Source organism: Penaeus vannamei, chromosome 3 (assembly GCF_042767895.1).
Source record: "Penaeus vannamei isolate JL-2024 chromosome 3, ASM4276789v1, whole genome shotgun sequence".
Taxonomy (NCBI): Eukaryota; Metazoa; Arthropoda; class Malacostraca; order Decapoda; family Penaeidae; genus Penaeus; species Penaeus vannamei.
The window spans coordinates 50,596,902-50,606,901 of record NC_091551.1 but is presented as its reverse complement, the minus strand read 5'-3'; the positions used below and the strand labels follow the sequence as shown (position 1 = coordinate 50,606,901).

Here is a 10,000-nt window from a genome sequence, read left to right as displayed (position 1 = left end):
ATATACATATAACTATATATGTATATATATATATATATATATATATATATATATATATATATATATATATGTGTGTGTGTGTGTGTGTGCGTGTGTGTGTGTGTGTGTGTTTGTGTGTGTGTGTGTGTGTGTTTGTGTGTGTGTATGCATACATATATATACATATAGTATTTGCATAATTATAATAACTTCGTCTGCAGCACAGCTAACTGAGCCATTAATGCGGGAGCGAAGCGGCAAGAAAGCCGATACCACTTTTCTCGAGGATAACATCTCCATTACTGTGCGTGGCATATGATCGCCTACGGACCTCGGGAACCCAATATAAGCTCGTTATCCCTTGCCTCGAAAAGAAAACGAAAAAGCTTATTACTTGCTTCCCGATACGGATGGGGTTATACAGGGTATTCCTCTTTGTAATTCTATAATGCGAGGATAGCTTTAATTTCTGTCTGTTTCTGTCTGACTGTCTGCGTGTGTGTTTGTGTCTGTGCCTGTCTGTCTGTCTGTTTTTTCTTTTTCTGTGTGTGTGTCTGTTTCTCCCCACCCCCTCTCTCTCTCCCTCTCCTCCTCCCTCCCTCCCTCCCTCCTCCTCTCCCTCCCCCTCTCCCTCCCTCCTTCCCACCCCCTCCCCCTCTCTCCCTCCCTCCCTCCTCCCCTCCCCCCTCTCCCTCCTCTCTCCCTTACAATGCTACAGTCCCATGACTTTATGACCTCTGCCTCATACCCATCGCTTACTTGCCGTAGCAGCAGCTTTATGACGCAAGCCTCGCCACAACTGATAAAATGCTATAAACTCTAATCGAGTCCACTGCAGCTAGAGATATGGGTGCCAGATGAACGATGCTTCTCAAATGAATGGTTTGCGTTTGGAATTGATTCGATTTTGCATTCCGCTGCGAACCTACTTCGGAAAAAATGGAATTAGAATTTGGTGTCATTGGGAGTCAAATACGGATTTGATTACAAGCAATTATTATATTTTTTACATGTATATATATAAAATATATAAATATGTTTGTTTGTTTGTTTGTTTGTGTGTGTTTGTGTGTATGTGCGTCCGTGCGTGTGTGTGTGCATCCCATGCAGTCACCCACATTGCGATTTCGACATTTAGTAAGGAACATCAAATATTGCAAAAAATATAACACGATTTTCCCATGATTTGCAAAAACTCAAAAGTACTTACTAAGATTTACCCTAAGTCATTCACTTCTTATATGTATAAAAATATAGATATTTCCAGTCTGTCACATACAATACCCATGATGGCGCCAAATCACACTCAACTTACACGTGCCAAAAATACTGTCAAAAACGCTATCTAGATTTTAAAATGATTTTATAATCGGCTTAATCCGCTTTTATCCAGAGCGACAGTGCATGTTCACATTTGACAGCACAATGACACAGCTGCAGTACCTTCTGTGTAACTGTACGTGCTGGGAAGGAACTGCAAGCGATAAAATGTGGAGGTAGTCTTTCAAGCACCTGACATTTCACATTTACAGACTTTCTACCTTGGTTTTGAATTTCTTTTTGTAAGCTACTAGATGCACTGTCGTTTCGAGATATAAGTACATAATTGTTTTTGCATCTAATCATGCAGTAATGGTGTATTTATAGGGATGTACCCACAGTCGTATAGAAAATGGTTGTTAAAATATAGTTTACCCTAGAATCAGAGTAAGAGAAAACGAATCTGATCTTTGCTAAGAGAAAACGGATTAACTGTTGTGTATGTGTATAACTAAACTATAAAACTTCATATCTGTATTTGTGATTTTACCCCCCCCCCCCCACTCTCTCTCTCTCTCTAACTCTGTCTCTTTCATTCCCTCTCCCTCCCCTCTCCCCTCTCTCTCTCTCTCTCTCTCTCTCTCTCTGTCTCTTTCTCTCTCTCTCTCTCTCTCTCTCTCTCTCTCTGTCTCTTTCTCTCTTTCTCTCTCGCTCTGTCTTCTTTCTTTCTGCCTCTCTCTCTCTCTCTCTCTCTCTCTCTATATATATATATATATATATATATATATATACATATATATATATATGTATATATATATGTATATATATATATCCTTCTCTCTCTCTCCCTCTCCCTCTCCCTCTCCCCCTCCCCCTCCCCCCCTCCTCTCTCTCTCTCTCTGTCTCTCTGTCTCTCTCTCTCTCTCTCTCTCTCTCTCTCTCTCTCTCTCTCTCTCTCTCTCACTCTCTCTTTCTCTAACTTTCTCTCTCTCTCTCTCTTTTCTTCTTCTTCTTCTTCTTCTTCTTCTTCTTCTTCTCTCTTCTTCTTCTTCTTCTTCTTCTTCTTCTCCTCCTCCTTGTCCTCCTCCTCCTCCTCCTCCTCCTCCTCCTCTTCCTCCTCCTCCTCCTCCTCCCTCCCCCCTCCCTTCTCTCTCTCTATTTATCTCTCTATCTATCTCTCACTCTTATTGTATTTTTTCATGATCCCGATAAAGATGATAACGATAATGCTATTATGATATTAGATTATAACAACACAAATGGTAATGGTAATAACAGTTATGATAAACAGTAAACAAAAATAAATGATAAAAATAGTGAAAATAGTAATAATCATGGTAATGGCAATAACGATAATAATAGAAACACTGATGATGACAATAAGATTAATAATGATGATATTATAAAGAATGATAACAACAGTAATAGTGACCATGATAATGAGTTGTAATAATAATATAATGACAATGATAATAAGAAAAATAGTGTTGATAATAACGATGATAATAATTATTATGATTATCATAATGATAGAAATAATAATAATTATTATAAGATGATGATAATGATAATAGTAATGATAATATGATAATAACAGCAAAGATAAGGATATTGATAAAAATAATGATAATAACAACATTTGTAATAGTGATAACAGTATTAATGATAGTAATGATAATAATAGAAATGATAATAATAGGGAAAATGATAATAAAAATCATTATAATAAGAGTGATAATAATGATGATAAAGATAATGATATTAATGATAATGACTGTAATAAATGATAATGATATTGTTCATAACAATAATGATAATGGTAATGATAACGATAATTATAACAATGATAATAATAATAGTATAATCATAAGTATCTTTAAAGTAACAATGATAATGATAATAATGATAATAGTAACGATGATAATAACGTCTATAATATTCATAACAATAATGACATTGATTATGTTTATTATCATCATTAGTTTATTGATATATCATTATCATCATTATTATTTTCATTTGCTAGTATCTTTATCATTGTAATTGTTATTGTTATTATCATCATTGTTATTATCATTATCTTTATTATCATCGCCATTATTATCACTATTGTTGTTGCTGCCATTATTACCATCATTATCACCCTCTGCATCAGCACTATTATTATTATTATTATCATCAATACCATTATTATTAGAGTTATTATTAACAATCTTGCTGGTGTTTCTTCTGCTATCCATATTATCATCATTAATATTTTCATATTAATGGTAGTCTCTGATATCATTACCATTGTTGTTATCATAAACAAATAATGATGATTATCATTACCATGCTTATTATTTTTGCCGTTATTATCATCACGATAGTTTCATCAAATTTGTCATCATTATTGATATTATTCTAAAAATCACACGAAGGTTAGTCGTAGCTTTGTGAATATGATTGTTGGAAATATTATAATTGAAAAACATTATTTTACTGTCATTGTTAATAATACACTGGTGTTGCAATAACAATGATAACGATAATGATTTTTATCATAGCTGTAGCTGTTTTCATCAGTATTATCAGTGTTTTCACATTGAAAACTGCATCATTTATGTTAGCAATAACTTTGTGTCGTTATAGTTGACTGTAAAAGAGTCACATAGCATGTTGGTTCTGCTGCCACTTTATAGTAAGAGGATCACAGCTGATCATTGGTGGCAATTTATAATGATTACCACTGTTGTTACCATCATAAGTATATTAGTATTAGTTAGCTTTGAGAATATGGGCATCATCATTGTTATTGTTATCATCATTGCTATATTGTCCATGTCATTAACGGTAATATTGATATTGCTGTTTTAGATTTGACATTATCGGCGTCAATATACAGTCGTTGATAATTTTCCCCAAGAGTGAACAAAGCAAGAATCCCGATGCGCTCTCACACAACAGTTCATTATGGACTCTTCAAAGTGCTATTGTTGCATCTGCTTTTCTTCACTGCTTAAACGAGGGCAAATAAAAATCATAGAGCGAAAATCCGATTTGGCATCCAGCGCAATCCTGACACGAGTTACCAGCGCGTCAATATCTGGGTCGTTTTTCTACCGTGTATTTATTATCTTCAAGGCAATGAATCACTCATCACGTAAAGGAATGCGAACCCTATACATATTTCAATAAAATTATTAATGAGAAGTCGCGGGGATTAAAAAGAGAATAATGCTTACAGGCTGGCAAGAGTCGATAAATCTACAATAGAAATTACAATGCATTAGGAAAATTAAACGCAAGTTACTTCCTTTGTCACCACTATAGTAATGCATTAAGAAAGTCACTCCTGCAGGTAGGAATTTTCTGTACAATTTTCTTGATCTTTTCATGAATTACAAGCATTGAAGGTTTTGTTGGCATATCAACGGAAATTAGGGTGATATCACGTTCATTAAAATGGCTATCAATTTAAAATGATAATAAGGGTTTAACTATTATCATGGAAGGAAATGTATTTTCATGTTTTGTGTTCATTCATATATGCAAAATACCGCGTGCTATTTCAACACACCCCAAAAAGTAATTAATGCTCTTCTAGATATCAAGAAAGGAAGAGCGGTTTAAAAAAGATCTGTGTGTACAGGAAAAAGATAAGGAACAAGGAAGTAGTTTTTTAAAGAAAATATCACGAATGAAAGAGAAAAAAAGAGAGAGGAGGGGAAAAAAACGAAAATTTTGACAGATGCGCTTGACGGGATTCGCTTGTTCCTCCTACCCTCCCTGACCCACCCCCACCCCCGAGGGACCCCCAACCAGCCCCTCCCACCCGACATTGGCACCTGTTGCACGTAGTCCTTTTCTAACGCACTTCCTGATTGGTCGGAAGCTGATCCGCGAGTGACGTAGGAGTCGCCCGCCAGCCAATCAGCTTCCGCGTTTCATAGACGGTGTGTTGATGGAGGGTGGGAGGCTGCCCGAGCCGAGTCTCCGTCCTGTTTACATGAGGAAATTCGCTCTTCTGGACTAAGAAATGAGAATACAGGCGAGTCTTAATCACGGGGAAAGGAGGGACAAAGTGTACGAAGAGAGAGACGAGGGTGAGGCGTCCCAGAGGCCGAAAGAAAGTCACATCTTCGCCCTTTTTTGCGCCAGAGAAAAAGTCAAACCTTATAGTCTCATTGATATAAAATGTCAACGTCTGATTTGCCTTTCCCTCTCTCTCTCTCCCTCTATCTCTCTCTCTCTCTATCACGCGCGATGGTGAAGGAGGCGAGCACGACCTCCGACACACCCCGTGATATGTGCCAGAACGTGCAAATAATCATTAAATAGATATCCAGTGCCGCAGATACGAACAATTGCGAGAGAAAACATGGAAGGCGAATCGGAGTTCTTATCGTAAAGTAGATAGTGATTTCGTGGTCTTACGCAGATAGTGAGAGAGTTAATGGGCCGAAGGAAAGCTTACGATATGTATTGCGGTTCTTAAGGAATGCCACAGAATTGCAATATGTTAAGGAACGTGCTTGTATTACTTATCAGTTCGTGTGTTCTACATTTCGTACTTTCATTCCCTCACTTGAAGTCAGAAGATTAAATAAGGGCTTCAGTGGGTGTTATTTTGATTTTTAGGTTTATACTGAATTGTGCCTGATGACCTTTCCTCTTGCGTGTGTGTGACGTGTGAATGTATTCAGGAATGTGAATGTATGTTCTCAGGCATTTGTGCTTCTGATTGGTCTTGTTATCTTAGGATGTTATATTTTTTCATTTACTTTATCCTTATTTTTCTTTTGATTCTTTTTTCGGCGTGTTGTATAATTATCATGTGCGTTCTGTTTTGTTTTGTCTCTTCTTCCTCTTTGATAAATTAATCATTATTTCTTTTATCCTTTTATTTCCTTCTATGAATTTACTCATGTTATTTCTTACTATATCATCATTTTTTATTTATCTATTTTTTTCTTAAAATGACTGGTTGTGTTCTATCCAAATCCATGTAATACTGACTCTGACATGTGACGGAAGAGCTACACTTAGAACTCGATGTATTGTCTAAGACTGTCATATATGTTCCGACAAGATGGGCTCGTTCCTTGTCTGGCAAATACATCTGGGAGATCTCTCAGGCTCTTTCCTGCTAGAATATACATGGATGAAGTTTGTTGCCCTTTGTTAATTGGATATAAAGTTCTCTTCTAAATTTTCTCTATTCTCTTCTCTTTCCTTTTTTCTGCACTTCCCAGCATATTGATGTGACTGCTGAATTAGCTTCTTTTTTGTACTTCGAAGCTTTCTCATATGAAACTACGCACTTGCTTGCATGATTGTTTGTCACAAGAATATATTTGTTTGCATTTGTTTTTGTGCACCATACCATACAAATATAAGTCAAGGTGTCATCATATTTTGAAATTGCTGTTATCTGATTAGAACTGATAATCATAGTTGATTATGGTTGAGGATTGTTGTAGGTAGAGATAGGAAGTGAAGCGGATTTGTTACTATTCATGGGAAAGGATGAATGGACTTGGAGTGACGTATAACAGCTACAGTGCTGAGTTTAGGAGACTTTTCGAGTGTTGGACAACAGGTGCATTGCTGAGTTTAGGAAACTTTTCGAGTGTTGGACAACAGGTGCAGTGCTGAGTTCAGGAGACTTTTGGAGTGCCGCACAACAGGTGCAGTTCTGAGTTTAGAAGATTTTTAGAGTAACGTACAACAGGTGCAGTGCTGAGTTTAGGAGTCTTGCAGTTCTCTGTTGTGTTGATAACATGATTGGCTGAAGTAAGATTTGTTTCAAAGAAGACACCTTTGACACCCAACTCTCCTTTTTTTTTTACTTAGGAACCATGGATTATCTTTGAAACTATTAGAATTGTAGGCCTCTTCATCTTCTGTCTTCAAATGCGGGAAGCCAGAGGGATCTAAGCCTCACTTCATAAGATTTTCTTTGATCTGAGGCGTCTGGTCACTCCCTGACAGACCTTCTCTGGCCTACCAATACCTCGTTCTTGTTGGGGGAATCAGGATTGAATGGCATATTGCATTTGTGAATGTCATGAACTTAGGGATAGGGTGTTGAATGTTTCACAGTCCATCTATGTATAAGTTTGCCTTATTCGACCCTCTGTGGAATTCATTTTATTAGCAACCTTTGACACATGAGATAAACATTTCCATAGGGAGTTATGGAAAAACAGCAAAAAGTAGTTGTTTGTGATGGTAATCATACTAGGGATTTGATCTACCTTTGTACTGAATACCTAAATCTACCTTGTGCTTGATTTGATTGAGCTCTTTTTATATATTTTTTTTACCTTGACATTTTCAAATAAAAATCATTTCAAGTTCTAGTTAATCAATAGGAAGAAGTATTGTATTTGCCTTCAGGTAAGTATAGAAAAAGGGTTTTATGTCAGCATTGCCGTTGCTGAGAAGAGGAGAGAAGATTTTGATTTTAGACTTTTGCACTCTGGAGTCGATTGTAAAGGGAATGATGTGCATCCCACAGGTGACATGACAGAGGGCAGCATGAAGGGGGTTGAGAATGAGGAGTTTGTGGAGGCCATGCATGACTACTCTTACCAGTGGGAAGACCGCACCCTTTCTATGACAAAGGGAGAAATTTTCATGCTCATCAAACGTGCGTCTCCTGATTGGTGGCAGGTTGGTCTCTGATTTGTGATTGTCTTGTTTGTGATAGCCTGTGTTGATGATTTGTGTGTCATATAGTCTGCCTTTGATTTGTCACATTGATTTTTATTTTTTGATTTACATTTTTTTTTTCTTTTAATATTTTTGACTTGGTATAAATTGCATTGCCGTATGTGAATGCTCTTGTATTGTATGAGAATGGAAGGAGTAACTGTTATTTGTGATCCTTTTTCTGAAGGTCATATAATTTGAGTATCTTATTCTCCTTCAGGTAATCAGACACGGAGAACAACGACCTTTCTTTGCGCCAAAACAGTACCTCCAGCTAACCACCGTGTCATACGAACAAATGAAGCAGGTGTCCAGGCAAGGGCGTCTGCAACAGAAATCAAAACAGGAAGAGTCTAGTGGTCAGAGTCATGGTATGCCACAGATTTCAAATGATAACATTCCTTCACCACCATTTACTGAAATTCCCTCATCCACAACTCCCAATGCTAGTCAGAGTTATATGACAAAGATAGAACCAAGTAGGGTAACAAAGGAAAGAAGTGATCCGTATCCAAGCAGACCAGGTGGTCTGTCCTCCTTCAAAAGTGAATCCCCAATTGTTCCTCCAAAAGGACTACCACACAGGAGTGGTAGCAATGAGTTCCCATCTCCTACGGCACCCTCAAGAGGCTTTTCCCAGGGTGGGCATGAGTCCTCTTCATCTCACACCTCCAGGTCAAGTCTCAATGATAGTAGCAGATGCAGCATGGAGTCTCTTACACAACTCCATGCAAGGAAGCAAGCAATAAAGGCAGCTTCCCATGATGAACTGATGTCTGGGGAAAGGAGTAGATCTGTACTTGATGTGAGCCAACCAAAAGCAGCTAGCAGCGAAGAACTTGATGGACGATATTGTGGGAGGGATTTTTTTTTCAAGAGCAATCAGCTAAGTTACCGTCATAGATCTAACTCAGTAGATTTCAGATTATTTCAAAAGGATCTTGCATTCAGTGAAATGAAGCAAGGTTCTTTAGACAAAAGCAGAAAGCCAAGAATATCAAAAGACCCTGGGAACAGGAGGAGGTCATGGGCTGTAGAAGAAAGATTGCCAGAAAATTTTCGGCCTTTCAAAAAAGCTGAGACCCAAGATACTGCTATTATTCTGGATGTGCCACCAAAACTTCCCCCAAAGCAGCGGAAACACAAACATGATCTATTTGGCTCCAGTTCTGAAAATCTGGGGAAACTTGAGGGACCAATAGATATTAAGTTGCAGGAAGTGAAGAAAGCAAAACCTGCTTTACCACTTACTGGTCCAAATGTGAAAAGACTTGGTCAGGACTATGATAGAAGCTTAAAAGGTCCTGATACCTCGACTCTGTCTGAAAACCAAAGGAAAGCTTCACTCCGTCGTCAAGATGGGATGGATGCAAAAGACCCTCCGGTGGCTCTGCCTAGGAAGTTCATTCCCCCACAAGTTTCGTCAACAGAAAGTAAGACAGAAGAGCAGGGGAGTAAACAGAACCTAAAGGCAGGAGCTGTAATGCCTAGTGTGAGTGAATCTCCAGCCAAAGACAGTATTAATAATAAGGTGAAAAGTGAATTTAACGATCTAATCCACACAAGGGAACAAAGTGCACAAGAAGTGAGAAGTCTAGCTGTCTATCCTAGTGATTTAAGGGAAGGCAATACATTTCGTCCTGACTCTGCTCAAAAGCCTGGACGAGTTGATTCGTTCAGGAAAGCCAGAGAGGCTCCCAGGTCTCCCAGTAGGGCTCCTGGGACTCCGGAGATGAACAGGAAGGTGTTCACGCCCGGCACTCCCGATTCCATTAGAAAGTCGTACAGTTTGGAAAGGGGGTCGCCAAAGCTGGACTTGGGAAAAGAAGAGGAGAAGGAAAACGAAGGACTGAGAATACCCCCGAGAGAAGTTCACACACCTGACTCGGCAAGGGGAGTAAAGGTGGCTATGCAAGTAAGTTTGTCTGTTTTTGTTTGGAAGTTTCTTAAAAATTGTAGCTTAAAGAGTAGGACTTTTGGGAGTAAGAAAACAAGTATTAAATGATACTGAGATATAGGGATGTAAGTGAACCGATGAGTTGCATACATGTTATGATAATTAGAA

At 38.1% G+C, this 10,000-nt stretch overlaps 1 protein-coding gene across 4 annotated transcripts in view; it reads left to right on the top strand.

The window, feature by feature from the left end:
• The first annotated feature begins 5,161 nt into the window (after positions 1-5,161).
• LOC113826223 (uncharacterized) overlaps positions 5,162-10,000 on the top strand; it is a 27,223-nt gene continuing 22,384 nt past the window's right edge. For 3 of the 4 annotated variants that reach the window (XM_027379093.2, XM_070114230.1, XM_070114246.1), the window contains exons 1-3: positions 6,733-6,820; positions 7,742-7,896; positions 8,156-9,850. In XM_027379093.2, coding sequence (XP_027234894.2) covers positions 6,748-6,820; positions 7,742-7,896; positions 8,156-9,850 — 1,923 coding nt within the window. In that variant the 5' untranslated portion in view covers positions 6,733-6,747. Of the gene's footprint in view, positions 5,270-6,732; positions 6,821-7,741; positions 7,897-8,155; positions 9,851-10,000 lie in introns of those variants that run through there. The other variant, XM_027379092.2, reaches the window with a different exon arrangement.